At 40.4% G+C, this 23,349-nt stretch overlaps 1 protein-coding gene across 1 annotated transcript in view; it reads right to left on the bottom strand.

The window, feature by feature from the left end:
• The window catches only part of ATP13A4 (ATPase 13A4), a 102,205-nt gene that overhangs the window by 54,815 nt on the left and 24,041 nt on the right, over positions 1-23,349 (bottom strand). The window contains exon 3 of the mRNA XM_044667649.1: positions 3,975-4,121. Within this exon, the coding sequence (XP_044523584.1) occupies positions 3,975-4,121 (147 nt within the window). The remainder of the gene's footprint in view (positions 1-3,974; positions 4,122-23,349) is intronic.

The following is a 23,349-nucleotide window of genomic DNA, read 5'->3' as shown; positions in this document are numbered from 1 at the left end:
GGCTCCCTGTTAACCCTCCTACTGTCCGGCCTCCGTGGGGACATTCTAGAGGCCCCTCAGTGAGGTAAGTTACAGAATACTGAATCCCATTGAGTCAAAACTCAAGTGACCTGGTGGAAAGATTATGAGGTTCTCACTCAGATGAGGTGGGTTCTAATCCCACTCCTCTCCCTTACTCCCTGTTTGACTTTGGACAAGTCCTTTCTACTATCTCCCTGGATCTCAGTTTCCTCATCTGTAAAATGAAGGACTAGGACTAGGGGCAGCTAAGTGACTCAGTGGATAGAGAGCTTGGTCTACAGATGGAGGTTCTAGGTTCAAATTGGGCCTCAGACATTTCCTAGCTGTGTGAGCCTGGTCAAGTCATTTAACTCCAATTGCCTCACCCTCACCACTCTTCCACCTCAGATGGTAGGTAAGGGTTTAAAAACATTTTAATTTAAAAAATAAAATGAGGGGCTGCACTAAGCCTCCAAGGTCCCTTTAACTTCTAGATCTAGGGTCCCTTGATGAAGTCATATCAAGCCCCCAGATCTCAGTTTTCTTATCTGTTGAACTCAATGGCCTCTGAGGTTTCTCTGAGCTATAGAGCTAGGATCCCATCATCTCTGCTGCATTTCCCCTGCTTTTTTGTAGGAACAGAGTGGTAACCCCAATCTTGAAGAGAACCCCAAATATCTCCCACTTCATACAATATCCTTTTTCTTTCTCTCTTTTTTTAAACAAAATGCTTTGTCATACAGCAGATGGCCAAGTTGGTAATTTAGCCAGAGTAATCATTCCGATTGATGCTGCCTGCTTCTTGGCAATGGCCAGAGCTGCCCATCAGCCCTGACATCCTCCACTTCCTACCAGAAAGAACCTTGATCTCGGAGTAGCTGCTTTCCAGCACAACGTGGCATGTCTACTCAATATCAGATCCCATCAAATGGATTCCAGTGGCCTGGCAGGAGCTGGGCTCAGCTTACTCAGTTTTCTTTCACCGAAGAACACCTCAAGCATACCCTATGTTGGATAGATGTGAACTGGTCACCTGAATCCCCCATAATCATATCACAATTAAATCCTATTTAGTTAGAGAAATCTTTTGGTTGAGTTAATTCATTCCAAATGTAGATTTGAGGCAAAAAAAACTATGACTCAGATTTGGAGAATGATGCTTTCTGCTTCCAAATGTAGACACTCAGAAGCGCAGTCACAGAGCTAGGAGGAATTTAGAGAGAGTGGGTGTGTAGCCCACTTACCTGCCAACCAGTAGGGCACAGCTCTATGCCAAGTGCACCAGAGCACACTAGACAGGTCCACACAAGTCTCTTCCAGCCATTCTTGGGCTGGCCTCTTTAGAACTGTTGCCCTTGCCCCCCAGCAGGGTCTCTAGGGCCTGACCCCTTTCAGACAGAGGGAGGCCGCTCTTGGAAAAGCTGCAATTCTCACTCTGAGCAGCCTCTTGGTACAAAAATGGGGTGATATTAAAAAGGGAAAAACGATCTCACAGAGTTCTACCAAATCACAGCCCAGGCAATGCTAGGTTTCTGGTGGACTGTCCTAGAGGATCTTCCCCATCACTTTGAGGGTCTGTGCTGATTGGGGATTGTCCCTTCACCCATATAGTCCGGGGTACAGATTCATAAGGCCTCACAGTTTGCATGCCCTCTCTGGTCCTTGGTTTTCTCACCTACAAAATTAGGGCATTGAATTAGATGGGCTCAAAAGTCCCTCCTGGTTCTCAGTCTGGGACCTTAGAATCCTTGGGTCCTTATCAGCTTCTGTGGTCAAAAGGGTCCTCGTTCCAGGGAAGTCCTGGTGATAAATCTCCCCAAACTTGGCTCTGTAGATTGGGGCAGCAACCAGGTGGCACATGATCGCTCCTCTGGATATCCCACCAGGGATTGCTGCCAATTATCATAACCGTGAAAAAATCAGGGGGAAGCCCCTAAGGAAAACCGATATAACATGAGAGGGGTCATTGGCACAGAGCTGAGAGGGATCTCAGCTCCCTCATCTATGCAGGTACAGGGGAAGAGTCAAACAGCTAGTAAATGGGTGAGGCAGGATGTGAACCCAAGTCATCCTAACTCCAAATGTAATGCCCAGTCCCTATGTCACACAGCCTCTGGTGTCATTGGATAATGAAGTGGAAAGATTCCGAAGTAGGACTGGTCATGTGTCTCCCTGGGAAGCCATACTCTAATCTGTCCTAGAGGAAACAGGAAAAGGGTTGGAAGGGCTGAGACAGGTCTTCTTCTGCATCTTTTCTTGGAATCGATCCTGGGTCTCAAAATGAAAACAGGGCTTTGTCCACTACCACCATCACCTCAATCTTAGCAGGGTCCATGTCACTGTGAGGGAGGCAACAGGTAGCTACAGGCTGCCACTGCCCTCCTCAGGAAAGACAAAAGTCTGGCTCACCATTCATTCTTTTTTTTTTTAGGATTTTTTTTAAACCCTTGTACTTTGTAAGGGTGGGCAATGGGGGTCAAGTGACTTGCCCAGGGTCACACAGCTGGGAAGTGTCTGAGGCCAGGTTTGAACCTAGGACCTCCCATCTCTAGGCCTGACTCTCACTCCACTGAGCTACCCAGCTGCCCCTCACTATTCATTCTTATAGCTGTCCTGAGAAGAGCTTGCAGCAACCTCTGGCAATGCAGATGAGAAGCAAAGGCCCCAGCATCTCTGCATCTGTCCCGTTCTCTCCATCACCCAGCCAGCATCCTAGCTCAGACCTTCATCACTTCCCCTCTGGACCACGTCGATGGCCTCCTAGTTGTTCTCCTCCATTCTCTCCACTCACCAATTCACTTGCCAGAGTGGCAAAAGTGACCATCCAAAAGCAAAAGTCTAAGCATCTCCCTTCCTTGCTCAGGAAGTTTCTGGGGACCCTGGCTGCCTCTAGGATATAGAATGAAGCCCTTTTTACTACCTCAGTCTACATTTTGTATACATCCAGCTATGTCCATACAGTTTCTGCCCACTAGAACAGACATCCCTTGAAGGCAGGAGCTGTTTGTGTTCCTTCTTTGTATTCCCAGCACTGAATTAGCAGAGAACCAGACACCAAGTGAACATGATTTTAGAAGGAATGAAAATTCTTGGTCCCCAGCATCAGTCAGTCCTTCCTGACCACAGAGGCAAAAGCAGAAATCAGTTCATTCCCACTGAAATCCCTCTGAGTTTGCAGATCACCAAGCTTTACCCCTCAGCCTTCCCCTTAGTACACTTAACCTCTCCTGTTCTCTGGAAGGAGATACCCAAAGCTCCCATCTTGGCTTAAGTCTCCACAAACCTCTTCCATTTTTTGCCTGAGGTCAAGTGTGTGAATCCACAGAAGAAATTTGTTTGCAGAATCCTTAATTTCAGAAGGGATTTTTTAGAATAATTAATGAAATCCCCTGGTGAATTTCAGGGAATTAGGTTCCATATTCATTGCCTGCCAATCAGCTATGGCATCTAGCACTTCTCAGCTTCAGTTAATGCTCAATACAGCACAAATGCTGGTACATTCCACCAAAGTGGACAGACTCACCAATCTAGGAATGAGAAATCCCAGCAGTCATCGAGCTCAACTCCTTTATTTTATAAAGGAGGAAATCAAGGACCAACGAGTCTAAAAGACTTGTCCAAGATCACTCAAGTGTCCATTCCCAAAAGTAGGATTTGAACCCAGTTCTTTTGACTCAAGAACCAGTGCTTTCCTCATTTTTTGACATTGTTTGGGGGATTAGAAATAGACTATGAAGGTCCAAGGACTTTTGGTCTGAGTAAAAGGTTGGCCTGGGAAGGAAGGATAATCTTTTTCAATTGTAGCTCCAAGCTCATCTCCAGAGTTCCCAGGGAATCACCCACCACAGAATCCTCCGCTCCCTAGCACACCTAAGGACAGAAGAGGTTCCGATACTCCCCACCCCCAGCCGTCATGTCGGCAGCTGGTACCACTGATGTTCCCCCCACCCCATCTGGAGCCAAGTGGCGCTCACCTTTAAATCAGGCTTCATGATGGCTCGGTTTATGATGCAATCCTCATCAGCAATGAGGGGATGGTCTGGGGTGAGGCCCACGGAGCTGTCCAGGGCTGACAAGTAGATCCACATGACCTTTTTTCGAGAATATATTTGAAATTCATCCTGGGGAAATAGACACCCAGCCACCAAGAAGAAAGGAAAAGCAGTCAGCCCAAAGATCAGCCCAGAAGCGCTCTCATTACACTCCTCGAAGTTCCTGGTTGGGCTTTTTCTTATACTTTGATAGAGGGTTGATGAGAGCTTTTCCTTTTCTTTTTTTTCCTAAATAGAAATTGTAACTGCTCAATTCAGAGACTTCGAAAGGAAAATCTCCTAATTATCTATTGAAGGACTTAGCTGTGAGCAAGCAGTTGTATTTACACAGAGCTGGAGGCTCTTGGCTCTTATGGAAAATTGTCTGGGGGATGCTGGAAAGGATTACACTGATTTTTATTCGTGTCTCTCAAAATGGGGTCAGGAAGAGTTGGACACGGCTCAAAAATGACCGGACCTGCCAGTGTCAAGAGTGAATAAAGAGTAAGTCATGTTTGCAGACTTCTTTCCAGTTTACCTTGCACTCTGCATCTGTTATCTCATTTGGTCCTTACAAAAAGCTGATGAGGGAGGGAGGAGCTATTCTTATCTCCATTTTACATGTGGGGAAACTGAGGCTGAGAGAAAGTGACCTCACCATGATCTCATAGGGGCACACAGCTAATAAGCTTCTTGGGAAGCAGTAGGACTCAAGTCTAGTTGTCAATCCACTGTACTACCTAGAGAGATGGATGAGTAGGGTTGAGAAATGACTGAAGGGGCAAACTACTGGATGAGAAAAGATGGGAGAAGATCAGAGCACAAGTAAATGGCAGGGCTTGGGGAGAAAGGCCACAACTTTGTAAGAGACTAGAACAAAAGAAAAGAGGATAATCTGAGGTAGAATTAAGAAGAAAAGGGATTCAAGAGGGATGACCTCCATTTTCTTGGCAAAATATTTGTTGAGGTCCTGGCTGAGGAGAGTGGGCATCACTGGAGGCTTTAGGTGAGAAGACAAGGTTTGGCACAGCCACTCCGGGGAGGAGGATTCACAGCAAATCAGGGAAGATTAAATGGATTGTCTTGAAGCAGTGAGGTCTGAGTTCAGATTAGATAACATAAATTGGCAGTGGTCCCTGTGAGTCAGATTGTGGAACTTCCTTTTGAAGTGAAAAGCACCCATGGAAGGACAAAGAAGAAAGTAGGTGTGATAGAAAAAAATGAGGAAGAGGAGGAGAAAGAACATGACAACTACTACGACGACAATGACAATAGCTAGAATTTATGTAGGTTTTAGTCTCAGCTCTCCCAAATCCAGCCCATCCTCCACTCAGTGATCAAAATGACCTCCCTAAAGCATAGATCTGGCCTTGTCATGACCCTATTTATTAACTTCCAGTGGCCCCCTGTTGCCTCCAGGATCATTTGTAAAACCCTCCATTTGGCTTTTACTGCCCTTCATGCGCCAGCCTGTTCCTACCTTTCCAGGCTTCTTACACCTTACTTGAGGATTTAGCAAAACTGGCTTTTTGGCTGTTCCTGGCAAATTACCTTCCATCTCCTGACTTTATGCCTCTTCCCTGACTGCCACCATGTCTGGCACACTCCACCTACCGGGTTCCTTCAAATTGCAGCTCCAAGTCACCTTCCATAGGAAGTCTTTTCCAATCTCTACTGCCATGGTGCCTTCTCCATAGATTATCTCCAATCTCTCCTATTTATAGTTTGTTTATCAATGGTGCTTCGCTTGTTGTCTTCCCCAGTAGAGGGCAGACACTGTCTATTTTACCTTAACACACCAAAGCAGTTGTATCCAGTATAGAATGATCACATTTCACAATGTCAAAGGACAACAGAGACATATGGTGGCTGTGAGTTGGTTTTAACAACAAGAGAGGAAAGATGGAGGACAGCGATTCCCAAAGTGGGCGCCACCGCCCCCTGGTGGGTGCTGCAGCGATCCAGGGGAGCGGTGATGGCCACACTTTTTTTTGTATTACATTCTATTCTGAGTTCAATAAATAGTTTCATAATTTCCAGGGGGCGCTAAGTAATATTTTTTTTCTGGAAAAGGAGCAGTAGGCCAAAAAAGTTTGGGAACCACTGATGCAGGAGAACCAGGATAAAAGGCATTATTATCAAAGAACTCTATGACCAAAAATAAAATGGTCCAGTGAACAGTGACCTAGTGAAAAGAAGGGATGACAGCTCAAATATTCCATTGTAATGGCAAGAGAACACAAGGAAGGTCACCAGCAGAGTAATGGACTTTGGGGAACTTCTGGGAGGGAATGGATAAAAGTTGTCCGGGTTGGATAGGCAATTATGGGTTTCCATTTCCATCATTGTTAGCAGGACTAAGATCACACATCATAGTAGTATCTCACAGAGCAGGCATTGATAGACTAGCTCTCTAGCTGCCATAACTGGGTCACCACCATAGTCACTCAACCAGCAGTTCCCAAATATTTTGGATTCAAGACCCCTTTACATTCTTAAGACTTACCAAGCCCCTCCCCCTATCAAGAGCTTTCCTCCTATATGGGTTATACCTATTGATACTTACCATATTAAAATTACGATGACTAAGTATTATTGCAAAAATACCTTTGCCTACATTGGGAGCCACTGGATTTGACCAGCATCCCTCAATTCCAGAGTCTCTTCAGGGCCCCGGTGACCAGCCACATGGGGCAAGGCAGGATTAGTGCTGGCTCTGTCCACCTGCCTAAGGTGCACTCCATTCCTTTATAGCTCCTAAATACCCAGATTTAACAGGATTTCCCGACTACCTAAGGCAATGGGAGTCCCCAGACAAGGGTGCTGAGCTCATCAGTAACCTTGAGACCCCCTAGAGCAGAAACTACCCCTTACAGAAACCGATCTCCCCAAGGATTACTTTGGACAGTCTGAGTCTTGTATCACCAACTCTTTAGGTTTGTCAAGAGAGGCACAAATACTTGGTCCTGAGCCCAGAAAAGGTCCCCTGTGGTGAGACACTGGAAGGGGAGTTCATCCTCCTAACCCTTAGCCTAGAGGACAAAGGTTCTCAGTTGCCCCAAAGGAAATGCCCCCCTTCCTTTGGAATCTTTGATAACCATGCAAGGCAGCCCAGAGGATACCAAAAGTGTTACAGGTGTTGAAATTCTCCTGGCCCAAATTTCGAGACAAGAGGTGATGTAACAGAGACCAGGATGGGCAGGGAAGTGGGGCAGCCACTTGGACAGGAAAAGCTTGGGTCGCACCCCGGGTGGAATTGTAGGGGAACTGGTGGTGCCTTTTTAAGAGCTCTCGTGAGTGACAGACTGATTCACAAAGAGCTTCCCCCTGTGCTTACTCCTCAACTAAGGGGCACTGAAACTAACCCCCCATGAAGGAAAGACCCCCAAAGACCCTTGCTCCCATGTGCCAGCCCAAGGCAAACATCTGATCCAGGCCAAGTGAATCCAGGACTGGTCCCAGTCTAGGAGCCACTCAAGTCATTCTACAGCGATAGAGTGTGCCAGGGCAGGGAAGCTGAAGAAGAAAGAGATGTTGCTGTAATTATAATACAGAGCTAAGCCACACAAATCATCTTCAGCCTTTGAATCCAAATTACCAGTGAATGCAAATCATGCTATTTGCATAGAAATGTGACATCCAAGCCAAGTCTTTATTGGTTAAAATTCACAAGTATATGAATAATGAATAAAAATGCCTTCAAATGAGAACATTTTAAAAATAATAATTATGGCATCTCTTATCTTTTGGAAAAATCCACCTCTTCGAACCCTGGGCAATAAGAACAGGCATGCAGGAAATAAACTGAGGGCTGTCGAATTCCAGTTGGGGGTTGAATTTTTTTTTAATGATTTAGTTAATCAGCCTCAGTGATAATGATCCGTAATCTGTCAACAGTGAACCTGATGAGAAATCCCCAAAGCTGATTTCCTGACATAAAAAACAGGTAGCTAGTATATGGGCTGCCAGGCACCTTTCAGGCTTCTTTAATGGGAAGGCTTTCCAGTCCAGCCATTGTGATTGAATCTGATGAAATACTTTTTTTCTGGTGTCATTTTAATGCAAATGACCTAGCTGAGAGTTTGAAAACCCTGCACTCCCAAAGCCTATTTTCCCCCCAAGGCTCTGATAATAAGAATGCTCGGAATAATTGAGTTCTTGTCTAATTACATAAAGGCTAATTTAGAAACTCATTTATTTGGAGAGTTTCTAGCATAGCAAATCCATCCAAAATGACACACGAGAGAAGGTAATTAAAAATTAAAGTTGAAATCAAGCCTAAGAAGGCAAGATTGAAGCCAGTTCAGACAGCTCTGATTACTTGGGGGCAAGACAAGGAAGACAGATCAGGGGACCTTTGTGACTTTTCAAAGTTGTAACTGTAGGAGGAAAAAGACAGGAAACCACTGGGCAGTTTTGCTTCAGGCAAAAATCTTTCTGGCCTAACTGTTTTTCTAGTCTTTCCAGTAAATGTGCCAAAAAAGCATAGCCAACCAAGCCTACCCTTGTGCCAAGGAATGAGGGTAGACTAGAGACTTTAATGCAATAGGGTAGATGGCCAGAGAGTCTCCTAGGAAGAACAATGCCTCTCAGAGAAGTGGGGTAGCAGCAGGACACCTGCTAATGTCATAGACCTGAAGAGCCATCCACTGAAGGCCCACTATAATGCTTCATAATGATGGGGGAAGGGGAACCCTGGATTTCAGTCTCAAACTCTGATGGAGAAAGGGAGTGTGTTATAGTGAAGAAAGGGCTCAATTGGGGGGTAGAAAGACTTCGATTCAAATCTCCCTTCAGACAGGCTTGAGTTGTGTGACTCTGGGACGATCACTAAAACTCCAAACATATGCTTTGTTAGCTGGAAAGCGAGAGAATTGGACGCAAAAATGGTTCCTCTCATCCCTTTGAGCTCTGTGATCTTGGACCAGTCTAGGTCCTAACAGATTGGAAAGGTTTTGCCCTTAATTCTGGCCACAGACCAACATCTGCTTTCTAAGGACTAGCTTGGTTAAGAAAGGAGATGCTGGGGGATGACACTAAGATGGCCACAGAGTAGCAGGAACTGGTGGACTCACTCTCCTCACAACCAATCACTACAAAGCATCTCAAAAGGACCAAAATCAAAATCAGATGAGTAAAGGGGCTCTGCCATGGAGTGCAATCTTAAAGATAGTCAGTGTTTGAGTATTTCCATGCTACAAGGGGAGAAAATTATACCTACCAAAGTGTGAGCTGATCATCCCTCCTCCCATCACCTATCATGCCAGAGTCAGAGGCTGAGGCAATCCCTAAATTCATTGGAGCTGGCAGAGGGCATCAAAGACTTACTCCTGAGGGCACTGCAAGGCCTTGGCAATAAGACTTGGGACTCAAGGCTGAAGAGCTCGAAGACTGGGGGAAGAGACAGGGGAGAAGCAGGCTGGCCACAACAGATTCAAGGGAGACTGGGGCAAAAAGCTTTAAAGCTCACTACACAAAGAACTACCCACCTCACTCAGACTTCTGGCTGGGAAGGGAAGATAATAAAGAGATAGAAAGTAAGGCAGAAATGGCCACCAACATGCAGGAGATACAGTCCACAAATACCAAAAGAAATAAGCTCCAGCAGAAAAAGCTTGTGACTCTCAATAATTTCTATGGATGAACAAAAAGCAAAATACAGAAGTGAAAGCAGAGAATGACAAGCAAATAAATTCAAACATTCCCTCCCAAAAATAGAAACGGGTCACAAGCTCTTGAGGAACTCGAAAAGGAGTTCAAGAACCAAGTAAGAAAGACAAAAGGAAAATGGGAAGAAAAGTGGGAAGAAGAAATGAAAGTAATTCAAAAAAGAAAATAAGTTTAAAAGATAAAAGTTCACACTTGGAAAAGAAATCACAGAAATCAAGTTAATAAATAATAAACAAATTAGAGACCAGAATTGACCTGCTAGAAACCTTGAAAAGTAGGCTGGACCAAAACAAAAAGGGAAATCAAAAGATCATAGCTGAAAACAAGTCTTTAAAGACTAGAATTGGACGAGTAGAAGCTAATGATTTCACAAGACAGCAAAAATTAATAAAGCAAAGTCAAAAGAATGACAAATAGAAGGAAACAGGAAATATCTCATTGAAAAGACAACTGACCTAGAAAACACATTTAGAAGAGACAATTTGAGAATCCTTGGTCTACTGGAAAGCCTGAAAAAAATAGAAGCCTTGATATGATATTACAAGAAATTTTCCAAGAAAAGTTCTCTAATATTCTTGAACAAGATGGCAAAATAGACATTGAAAGAGTCCATAGATCACCCTCTACATTAAATCCTCAAAAGACAACTCCCAGGAATGTAATTACCAAATTCAATAGCTTCCAAACCAAGAAGAAAATGTTGTAAGGAGCCAGAAAGAGACAATTCAGATATCAAGGAGCTCCAGTCAGAATTACACAGAATCTGGGGGCCTTCACACTAAAGGACCACAAGGCTTGGAATATGATATTCAGGAAGGCAAGAGAATTGGGTCTACAACAAAGAATTGCCTACCCATCAAAATTGACTATATACTTTCAGGGGAAAGTATGGGCATTTAACAAAACAGAGGATTTCCAAGCATTCCTAAAGAAAATACCAGAACTAAATGGAAAATTTGATGTCCAAATACAAAATTCAAGAGAAACATAAAAAGGTAAATAAGAAAGGGGAAAAAAATTTTAAGGGTTTCAGTAAGGTCAAATTGTTTATATTTCTATATGGAAAAATGATATTTGTAACTCTCAAAAATTGTTTTCATTATCATAGTAGACAGAAGAATTATTCATAGGTAGAGGATGGGGTACTGGGTACTAAGTTGTTTAAGATGATATGTAAAAAAGGGGGCAGAGGGAATAGAAGATAGCACTAAGAGAAACTTGAAGGAAAAAGAAAAATAGGATAAATTATACCACATAAAGTAGCACATGGGTGGGGAGGAGGAGGGGGAAGAATACTATAAGAAGGAGAGGAAGAGAGTGGTATTAGATAATACTTAAAGCTTACTCAAAGTGGAATCAGTTCCAAGAGGGAAGAGAAGCCAGATCTATTGAGGTATAAAACTAAGGTGGTGGGGGGGAGTGGGGCAGGGAGTAGTAAAATGGAGGGAAAGGGAGAGGGATATTTAATAGACCAAAGAAAAATAAGAGGGGAATAAGAAGGGAGGGGTGGGAAGGAAAGTGAAATAAAGGTGGGCAATAGGGGAAATGATTAAAAGCAAAACATTTGGGTAGAAGGAAATAGAGAAAGAAGAAAAGGCAGGACTAAAAGAGGAAATCAAAATGATCGGGAATACACAGATTGTAATCATAACTCTGAATGTGAATGGAATTAATTCACTCATAAAAGGAAGCAGATAACAGAGTTGATTAGAAACCAAAATCTTATCATATGTTGTCTATAAGAAACAGACATGAGACACAGGTAGACACACACAGGGTAATGGGAAGAGGCTGGAGCAAAATCTATTGGGCATCAACTGAGAAAAAAAAAAGGCAGGAGTCACAATCATGGTATCAGGCAAGGCCAAAATAAAAATAGATCTGATTAAAAGAGATAGGAAAGATAATTACATCCTGATAAAAAGTAGTATAGATAATGAAGAAATAGCAGTACTCAACATGTATCCACCAAATGATATAGCATCCAGATTTTTAAAGGAGAAACTACTGGAGCTTAAGGAGGAAATAGATAGTAAAACTATGCTAGTGGGAGACCTGAACCTTCCTCTATCAGATCTAGATAAATCATGCCAACAAATAAATAAGAAAGAGGTAAGAGATATGAATGAAATCTTAGAAAAATTAGTTAATAGATATATGAAGAAAAATAAATAGAGACAACAAGGAATACACCTTCTTTTCAGCAGCACATGGTACATTGACAAAGATTTACCATGCACTAGGGCATAAAAACACGGCAAACAAATGCAAAAAAGCAGAAATAATAAATGCAGCTTTTTCAGATCATAATACAATAGGAATTATAATTAGTAAGGATACATGAAGAGGTAAATCAAAAATTAATTGGAAATTAAATAATATGGTTCTCCAAAACTGGTTGGTTAAAAAACATATCATAGAAACAATTAATGATTTCACTGAAGAGAATGACAATGAGGAAACGACATATCAAAATCTATGGGATGCAGCCAAAGCAGTACACCGGGGAAAATTTATATCCCTGAGTGCATATATCAACAAATCAGATAGGGAAGAGGCCAATGAATAGGACATGCAAATTAAAAAACTAGAAAGAGAACAAATCAAAAATCCCCAGATAAAAACTAAATTGGAAATCATAAAAATAAAAGGATAAATTAATAAAATTGAAACTAAAAGAACAATTGAATTAATAAATAAGTCTAGGAGCTGGTACTTAAAAATAAAATAAAGTACTCTTTAATCTAATTTTTAAAAAAAGGAAAGAAGAAAATCAAATTAACAGTATGAAAAATAAAAAGGATAACCTTACCTCTAATGAAGAGGAAATTAAAGTAATTATTAAGAAGTATTTTGCCCAATTATATGGCAATAAATATGATAATCTAGGTGAGATGGATGAATATTTCAAAAATACAAATTGCCTAGATTAAGAAAAGAGGATATTGAATGATTAATCCCATCTCAGAAAAAGAAATTGAACAAGCCATGAAGGAACTCATTAAGAAAAAGTCCCCAGGGTCAGATGGATTCACAAGTGAATTCTACCAAATATTTAAAGAACCACTAATCCCAATACTATACAAACTATTTGACAAAATAAGAAAAGAAGTTTTACCAAATTCCCATTATGACACAAATATGGTACTGATTCCAAAGCCAGGCAGACCAAAAACAGAAACAAAACTACAGACCAATCTCCTTAATGAACATAGATGTAAAAATCTTAAATAAAATACTGGCAAAAAAAACTCCAACAAGTAATCAAGAGGATTATCCACTATGATCAGGTGGGATTTATATCAAGAATTCAAGGATGGTTTAATATTAGGAAAACCATCCACATAACTGACCATATCAACAACCAAACCAACAGAAATCACATTATTATCTCAATAGATGCAGAAAAAGCCTTTGACAAAATATAATACTCATTCCTATTGAAAACACTAGAAAGTATAGGAATAGATGGGTCTTTCCTAAAAATAATAAACAGCATATATTTAAAACCATCAGCAAATATCAACTGCAATTGGGACAAGTTGGAATCCTTTCCAATAAGATCAGGAGTGAAGCAAGGATGCCCATTATCACCTCAATTATTTAATATTGTACTAGAAATGCTAGCAGTAGCAATTAGAGAAGAAAAAGAAATTGAAGGGATTAAAGTAGACAGTGAGGAGACTGACCTATCACCCTTTGCAGATGATATGATGGTATACTTAAAGAATCCTAGAAAATCAACTAAAAGACTAGTGGAAATAATTAACAACTTTAGCAAAGTTGCAGGGCACAAGATAAACTCACATAAATCATCAGCATTTCTATATATTGTCAACAAAATTTAGCTGCAGGAGTTAGAAAGAGAAACTCTATTTAAAAGCACTCTAAACAATATAAAATATTTAGGAATCTATCTACCAAGACAAACACAGGAATTATTAGAACATAACTACAAAACACTTTTCACAAAATTAAAGCTAGATCTAAATAACTGGAAAAATATTAATTGTTCATAAATAGGATGAGCTAACATAATAAAAATGACCATCCTACCCAAATTAATCTACTTATTCAGTGCTATACATATCAAACTACCAAAAAACTTTTTTATGGAATTAAAAGTAAATTAGGTGAACATAGAATAGTGTACTTATATCTATGGGAAAAGAAAGAATTCAAGACCAAGCAAGACATAGAGAATATTATAAAATATAAAATGAATATTTTAATTACATTAAATTAAAAAGGTTTTGTACAAACAAAACCAATGCAACCAAAATTAGAAGGGAAGCAACAAATTGGGAAAAATCTTTATAGCAAAAACTTCTGACAAAGGTCTAATTTCTCCAGTTTATAAGGAGCTAAATCAATTGAACAAAAAAGCAAGCCATTCCCCAACTGATAGATGGGCAAGAAACATGAATATGCAATTTTCAGATAAAGAAATCAAAACTATCAATAATCACAAGAAAAAGTGTTCTAAATCTCTTATAATTAGAGAAATGCACATTAAAACAACTCTGAGGTACCATCTCACACCTAGAAGATTGGCTAATATGACAGCAAACTAAAGTAATAAATATTGGAGGGGATGTGGCAAAATTGGGGCACATGCATTGCTAGTAGAGTTGTGAGATGATCCAACCATTCTGGAAGACAATTTGGAATTATGCCCAAAGGGCTTTAAAAGTCTGCCTGTCCTTTGATCCAGCCATACCACTACTGGGTTTGTACCTCAAAGAGATAATAAGGAAAAATACACGTACAAAAATATTTATAGCCACGCTCTTTGTGGTAGCAAAAAATTGGAAAATGAGAGGATGCCCTTCAATTGGGGAATGGCTGAACAAATTAAGATATTTGATGGTGATAGAATACTATTGTACTAAAAGGAATAATGGATTGGAGGAACTCCATGTGAACCAGAATGACTTCCAGGAATTGATGCAGAAAGGAGAAGAATGAGGAAAACGTTGTACTCAGAGACAGATACACGGTGGCACAATTGAATGTAATGGACTTCTCTACTAGCTGCAATGCAATGATCCAGGACAATTCTGAGGGATTTGCAAGAAAGAATGCTATCCACATCCAGAGAAAAAAACTGTGGGAGTAGAAACACTGAAGAAAAACAACTGCTTGATCACATAGGTCGATGGGGGATATGATTGGGGATGTAGACTCCAAGGGATCACCCTATTGCAAATAGTAATAATATGGAAATAGGTCTTGATCAATGATACATGTAAAATCCAGTGGAATTATTCTTTGGCTTCAGGAGGGAGGAGGGGAGGGAAAAAACATGAATCATGTAGCCATGGAAAAATATTCTAAATTCATTTAGTTAATTAATTAAATTTTAAAAAAAAGAAATGAGATGCTCTTCCTTGGTGGGCCAGCCACCAGGTGAGGAACTCTATGGAAGACTTCCTCAAAAATACAAAGAAAACATATAACATGATGCTCAATCCAATGGTGCATACAGTAGGAAAGGGGACAGCAGTCTACAAACATGAGTTGAACTGCTCTTCATCTAAATGTGGCATCACTGCCCAATGATGACCAGAGGCCATATTACTTACATGACCATGTTTAAGGAATCCATCATATTGATATTCTCAAAATGGAACCATGTAATACAAGGAAGTTCAAGTCAAATGGAAAGATGACTGATGAGTTCTTTTGGGAAAACAGATTTGAGGAATTAGCAGAGATGGTTTTAGCATTTATTCAAAGTCCATAGGAAGCATCCTTGTATGGGATGCTGGGCCATCATTCCTTCCAAAACTCAGGGTGTGGGACAGCTGGGTAGCTCAGTGGATTGAGAGCCAGGCCTAGAGACGGGAGGTCCTAGGTTCAAATCTGGCCTCAGACACTTCCCAGCTGTGTGACTCTGAGCAAGTCACTTGACCCCCATAGCCTACCCTTACCACTCTTCTGCCTTGGAACCAATACATAGTATTGACTCCAAGACGGAAGGTAAGGGTTTAAAAAAACTCAGGGTGAGTGGAAACTTGTTTTTATAGAAGATGAGGGGGGAAATTCTCCAAAGCATCTCATGTTAGGGTACCATGACCTCAGTATGAGCCAGAAGTAATATATGGCAACCAAAAAGACTGACAGCATCTCAAGCTTCATTGAGAAAAACATTTTTTCCAGGAATAAGGAGGTGAGAAAACCATGAGGGTCTGCCTTGTTCAGAAGACATTATGAGTAGCAGATTTAGTAAAGAATATCCCAGTTCAGAAAGGCCATCCAAAGACTGGGAGGCTTCTAGAAGAGGGCAGCCAGGATGGTGAAGGCCAGGCCAGCCACAAGAGGAGTAATTAAAGGAGTCAAGGGCATTTAGTTCTGAGAAGAGAAGTCTTGGAGGAAGGGGGCATGACAGCCAAATGAAAGTGTCTGAAGAAGGGAAGTCAGGCAGAATAAGGATTAGATTCACCTTGATTGACCTCAAAGAGAAGAACCAGAAAGAAAAAGGGTAAAAGTTGAAAAGAGGAAAAATATTGGGGGAAACCTTCCCAATGATGGGAGCTGTCCAAAAGTAAAAGGGACTGCCTTAGAAGGAAATGGAATGTCTCCAAACTGGCTCAAGATGATGATGTTGGCATAGTGAATAGAACAGTGGGCCAAATCTGGCCTCAGATACCTACTAGCTATGTGACCTTGGGTAAATTATTTAACTGCCACCTGCCTTAATTTCCCAAACTGGAAAATCAGAATGACAATAACACCTACAGCCCAGGCTTGCAGTGAAGATGAAATGACAGAACATTTATAAAACCCTTAGCACAGTGTCTGACACATAGTAGGTGTTACATAAATTCTAGCTATTATTTTTTTATGATTATCATTATTTGTCAGATATGTTATGTAAGAGGATTTCTTTGGGAAAAGGTTGAATTCCATAGCTAGCTGTGCATAATCCTGAGGAATTGGCAATCTTTTTACAGGATCCATTTCCTCATTTGTTAAGTGGAAATGATATGCCCCAACCTGACCCATTGCTGTGAGGATGAAATAAGATAATGTGGGATACAATCTTAAAAACCTGTGCAAATCTTCAAATCTTATTTAGATGTCATCATCATCATCATCATCATCATCATCATTAAGATCTCTTCAACTTTGAAATTCTGTTATTCTTTGATTCTAATAAGACTTTCTGGGTTAAAGTACCATATGAAAGTAATGTAATACTCTGATTTCAGTGCAAAGGTGAGCTATGGGGGAGGAAGACAATGAAAACTAAAGAGCTTACTTCAGCTATTATCTCCCTCTTAAGTTTTTTTCTTCCCAAGGCTAAATATTCCCATACCTTTCCATTAATCTTTATAAAATCAGTGAATAATGATGACAATGATGAAAATAGCATTTCTAGAACATTTTAAGATCTGCAAAGCACTTTACAACTGTAATCTCAACTCGTCCTCACAACAATCTTAGGAGATGGGAACTCTTATCATGCCATTTTATAGATGAGGAAACTGAGACAGGCAGAGGTTGTGGGACTTACACAGAGACTATTAAGTTGATGTGGCAGGTTTTGAACCTAGATCCTCCTGACTCCAAGGCAGCACTCTGTACCACCTACCTGTCTTTGTATTTCATGAACTTGAGGACCTGTACTGTCTTTGTTGTCCTCCTCCAAGTAATGAAGCAGAGAAGACTAAAAAGTAACAGAACCCCTCAGGGGACCAGCAGCCTAGCTAGGTTTTCACCCAACCTCTTCTCTCACCTCCCTTCTGTCAGCTTGCCTAGCCAACTCTGACCCTGCTCTAATGCCCTTCTTCTGCTTCTGAGAAATTGCTTGCTTGCTTAAGGAATGTATATGTTTGAACACACCAATCCTATCCTTTGAAATGTGCACCAAGGAAAATTCCCACCAACTTATTTTCCTATATCTGTTCTGTGCTTACTTATGAGGGTTGCGACTCTCTCTCATGTGAGGAGGATGCCCCGGTCAGTCGGTTGTTAAAGTTCACTAAAACTTCTAAAGCTGAGTGTTTGGCATTTTTCAGGAGGCGTCCCACTTCATTGATATGATCTCAAACTCACCAGTATCCTCTTGCTCTTGCTCCCAGGACTAAGCATAGCACTCCAGTTATGTTCTCCTTAGGGGCAGCACACAGCAGTGCCAGCAACTCCTCATTCCTCAGAGCTAGGCTCATTTTTGCCTTAGTTTTCTATCACACTGTTGACTTATGTTGGCTAATAAAAGCAAGCCAGAGTTCTTTAGAAATGGTGTTAGGAGAGCTAATGCTCAGAATTTGGTCAAAGGAGACTATAGACTGGCTAGAAGGAAATAGATGAGAACTACAAGTTATAGCCCAAGAGAGTCAGGGGAGTTGGAGATCTCAACTATCCCCCAAGCCAGTGGAGAGCACCATCTTGTCTATCCAGAATAGGCAATGCTGCCAAGAACTTGGCTTTCCTTGATGACAATTGCACCCTTCAAAGGTGGAAGAACCACAAAGTAGGAGATCTAGTCTAGATCTAATCCATGGCTGGGAGGAAAATCATGGAAATTCTGGCAACAAGTGACCACTGTCTCCTTTCTAAGATTCAAGAGAGAGAAGTAGAGGAAAACTGGACTTGGAGAGAGAGGATTTTCAAGAATTTGGAGCAGAAGTGGTTTACTGATAATAATAGTTATTAATTAATTAATATTAATGATAATAATTTACATGGTAGTTTAAAGCATGCAAACTATTTTACAATTCTTATCTCATTGGATTCCCTTAGGAGGTAAATACTATTATGATCCCTATTTTATAGATGAGGAAACTGAAGCAGACAGCAATGAAGAGACAAGTCACACAGCTAATAAGGATCTAAGGGAGGTTTTCCTGACTTCAGGTCCAGACCTCTATCCCAGCAGCACCCAACTGCCTCTTTTCCCCTTTTGTGTTCTGAAACCCTTTGTGAAATCTATGGACCTGATAATCTTGTTTTATGAAACTTTCAAGGACCTGGTGCCACACCCCTCCCCCAATAACTCTAGATGGGATTGGCAGGTTTGTCCCAGGCTGAACAATAAACCCACAAGTACTCATTGATCACCCTATATTAGCAGATACAATCAAACCTTCAATGCCCTTTTTGTCTTCCTAGTTTCTCTTCTTGTATCTGGGCCTTTCCCCAGGTATTCTAGCCTCTAGCTGCATCCTCTTTCCATAGTCTCTATGTAAGTCAATCAGTTGTCCTTCCTTTTACACTCTCCCTAAACTATGTATAAGATCCTGAGACCTATTATAGTTCAGTAGAAATTCCCATTAATGGTGTCTTTCCCAGAAACTGTGTTTCCAGAGTCCCAGCCCTTGGCTCTGTGTGGTGTGTGTATGACTCTATGTGGTGGCCATAAGAGCATTCTTGACCAGATTAAAGAATTCTTCTATTAACTGCTTTAATAATTCTGTGTTTTTTCAGGGTGACATATTTGGAGGTCCCACGAAGATCCAGGCAGGCTGTCTGCAGTATTAAATTTCCTCCACCCCATAACAAACAATGGCTTTGAAGTTTCTTATGTTTAGCTGGCTATTACAGATTGAGTACTACCATCTTTTTGTTGTCAAGGCCTTTGAATGATCTCCTTAAGGGCTCAGACTCTAAATCTCTACTTTGGGGTAAAGTCTCTAAGGTTGCTTTTGCTGACCTAAAATTGATCTTCTCAGGTCCCCCAGCACTCAGTCATCCTAATTATTCCCTTCTTTTCCAACTCTTCCTGGTGGAGAGAAAAATGGATAGACTTGATGTTTTGTGCCAAAAGTATGGGGACCAGGATTAGAAGTCACCCTCCTATCCAAATCCATATCTCCATTTTCTAGTTTAGAACGCTTCATCCAGCCACTTTCCATCCTGATATGGAAGGCAGGGACTCTGCCTGAACTGAGAATCATGATTGTGTTGCCCTTATTCTAATTCCAAGGAAGGATCTCCAAGAGACTGAGCTAGAGAATCTAGATCAGTGATTCCCAAAGTGGGTGCCACCACCCCCTGGTGGGTGCTGCAGCGATCCAGGGAGGCAGTGATGGCCATACGTGCATTTATCTTTCCTATTAATTGCTATTAAAATTTTTAAAAATTAATTTCCAGGGGGCTAAGGAATATTTTTTCTGGAAAGGGGGCAGGAGGCCAAAAAAGTATGGGAACCACTGAGCTAGATTATTGTTGGTACACAGATGGTTCCTATCTCCATAACAAAATCTAGTGACCTGATGGATATGCATGCCATCACCACCACTACAGAAGCCATTGAGACAGGTCCCATCCCCTTGGCATTACCTGCCCAACAGGCTGGCCTCAAAGCTCTGACCTGAACCTGTGAGTTAAACATATACCCAGATAGCATTTGAAGTGGCTCATGATTTTGCAATGCTATGGAAATACAGAGTACTCTTGATGCCCTCTGGAACTCCTATTAATAATGGGGCACAAATTCAAAGATTACTTAACTCTCGTTACCAAGAGCAGTGGCCATTATCAAAATTCCAAGACCCTCTTATGAGAACTCTCCACCTACCAAGGAAAATGGCCTGGCTAACCTTACTGCTCCCAGCAGATATTGCATCTGCCCAGGAAACCATGTCCCAGCTCATCCAGAAAAGACTAGAAAGAGAGGAATATGTAAAAGATTGGGTGTGTGGTCCTTCCTGAAGCCCGGTGTCATCCCATGATGGAACATTTACACACTCCCTGGGGGGCAGATGAGGTGTTTAACAGCCTATAAATATTGGTGGGGAAAGATGAAACTAGCAGCTAATGATCTGAATCTGTCATGTCAAATCTAGTGGTATCCAACCTGAGTAAAGCCCCTTTTAAGACTGCCAATTACTCTAACCTGAGAACTAGAAAAGTCAGAAAAGGAAAAAGCTAGTCCTCACAGCCAACTCAAGGAGGAAAGTTCCAAGTTAGTTGTGTTACTTGTTATGAGGCTGAATATAAGTTAACGTCTGTTCATTTGGATATTTACAACAAATCGTCCAGAGTGCTTTTCTTTGTTCTATTTGGACAGGTTCAGTTTTGTATATGTTCAGTATCTACGGAGAATTGCCGAATGTAATTATTTCTCAATATGATGTTAAAAGAATTTAGGAAAAGAATAGTGGAGCCTCATTATCTTATAGACATAGTTGTAACAGGCAGGAATTAGTTATATTCAATCCTAACTAGGATTAGAGAGAACTGCCATTTGAGGATAAATTGTATGGGAATTAAATTAGCTAAATTGCTCAGTGATACAAGCAGCCCTATGGAGTGTCTTCTGGTAACTGCAGGTATAGTTCTGTCTGGTGGGAAAGCTGAGAGGATGCTCACCTGGCTTCTCTAGAATGAAACTTCAGTTTAACACCTGGGAGGTTCTATTCATGGCTGTGCATCACTGCCAACTCCTACCTGTATTAACTAATTAATTATTATTAATTACTAATTATTATTATAATTATGTATTTTATATATAATTATGTATACTTATATATAAACAATATAATAATATTATTATATATTAATAAGTATTAACTAATGCACCAAATTAGGGGATCACTTCTCCCTCATTTTAGTTATTTTCCTCTTTTCTCCTGTGTTGGCAAGTTTTCTATAATCAAGAAAGGTGATGTAATCCTAGATAGGTTAAGTCTAGGACTAGATAGGCTGAGATACATGGGAACTAAAGATGCAGGGATGGAGAAGCTCAAACAATCAACAGATGAATACTGAGTTTGTCATCTACCTGTTACTCCTTATGAGGCCTTGGAAAATAGATGAGGTTATAAGAATAATTGGGAAAGGTCATAATGGTTTGTGAAACCAAAGCATAAACCTACTTAGTGAGATTAGTGAAGTTTAATTTTGGTTAGCTTATTAATTATCACTAGGAGTGACTTCCCTTCACCATATCAGTATGCACTTTACTTGGAGACAATAAATTCATAAAAAACCTATTTATTTATAATTAAAAGATATAAATATAAGGATTAATAACAAGGAAAGTCTTAACACTAACAGGGAACTAACTTTTCACCCACCTTCTACGTTCGCCTCACGGCAAAGTCTTCAGTTCTTCCAACTACACTAAATCTGCCTAGTGATTACTAAAAAAAATAAAAAATGCTATCTGACTATAATCTAACTAAAATCCTTGTTCAATTAACTTAATTTGATAAAGATATCTCTGAGTACATATAGATTCAGTCAGCCAAGATGGCAGCTGCTAACTGACAATAAGGTAATCCTGGTATGGCCCAGAGTCCAGGCAAAGAGCCTTCAGCCTTTCTTTCTCCAAAACTATTCTCCAGCAAAACAGATCTATCAGCTTCTTCTTAGAGATGACTTCTCTTGGTCAGGAAATTAGAAAACCTCTTCAAATGGGTTTCAGAGCTTGTTACCTCAAACAGATATCTAATCATTTGGATATGCTATTCAATTTGGGATTAATTCACATATAAAGAGAAAACAGATCCTGAAAGTACAGTATACAAGAGTTCAAGGTATTGCAAATAACTTTTTAATAATGGTTAATGTGAATAAAACATCTAGTGCATTTTAGTGTGGTTATGATTATTAAATAAGTTAAAAGTGAGTTAAAGGATATTATTTTTAGATCCTCAGCATTTCAGTGAAAATTTTGAACTTTTGGACTCAGTGAAAAGTTTGAACTTAACTTTTAATTTTTGAATTTAATTTTTAGTTTTGAGAATTTACCCTTAAAATGGTTTGGTTTGAAACTGAAATTGTTATTTGGCCATTGTGACCTGATATGTGCCTGAGCAGGTATTTTTAAATATTGCATCAGTTCCATAATAGAATATCCAATTCGAATTTTTATTTAGTATTGGTCAAGAATATTTTTTACTATTGTTCTTAAAAAAAAAACCTTACCTGCTGTTTTAAAATCAATACTATATATTGGTTCGAAAACCAATGTTTTGTTAGGGCTAGACAATGGGAGTTAAGCCCCAGCTAGATAGTGTCTGGGGTCAAATGTGAATCCAGAAATTCCCTTCTTTGGACCTGCTTCTCAATCTACTGAGCCACTTAGCTGCCCTTCACTACTGTTTTAGGAAAAAACTCAAATAATTTATAAAGCCATTAGAAAATTTCAATCTGCCCAAATTATTTAATGTATTTTAGTTTTGGCTGACAGCATAATTTAGTCCTATATGTACTTATGAGCAAAAATTCAGAGTCAATCAATTCCTATTTTAAAATTTGGTTATAGATTTCCCATGTTTTCATTTCCAGCAATGAAATTGTGCAAGAACCAATCTATCTATTGCAAAGGAGACTTCCACAAAAAAAGAAGGTCATTAAAGTCTACCTTGGAAACCCAAGGCTTGAAAGACATGATAGACTGTGGGAAATGGAGTAGATTTTCTGTTAGAAGATAATGCCAAAGTGAGGTACCCATCTTCTCATTATGGACAGAAGTCAGATGAAGACATGGACAGAGAGCACTTGGCTACATTTCTACATTTCACCCTCGGCTCAGATTAACCACAAGCTTGGATATCAAAAGGGCTGACAGGTCTGGCTGCTGAGTCATTGTCAAGGACATGGAAAGATGGGGAGAGATACTGGTATAAAGCCCAAGATGATGCTGATGGGAGGGAGAGAGAGAGAGAGAGAGAGAGAGAGAGAGAGAGAGAGA

This window comes from Gracilinanus agilis, chromosome 3 (genome assembly GCF_016433145.1).
Source record: "Gracilinanus agilis isolate LMUSP501 chromosome 3, AgileGrace, whole genome shotgun sequence".
Lineage (NCBI taxonomy): Eukaryota > Metazoa > Chordata > Mammalia > Didelphimorphia > Didelphidae > Gracilinanus > Gracilinanus agilis.
This window is presented reverse-complemented; position numbering and strand designations above follow the sequence as displayed.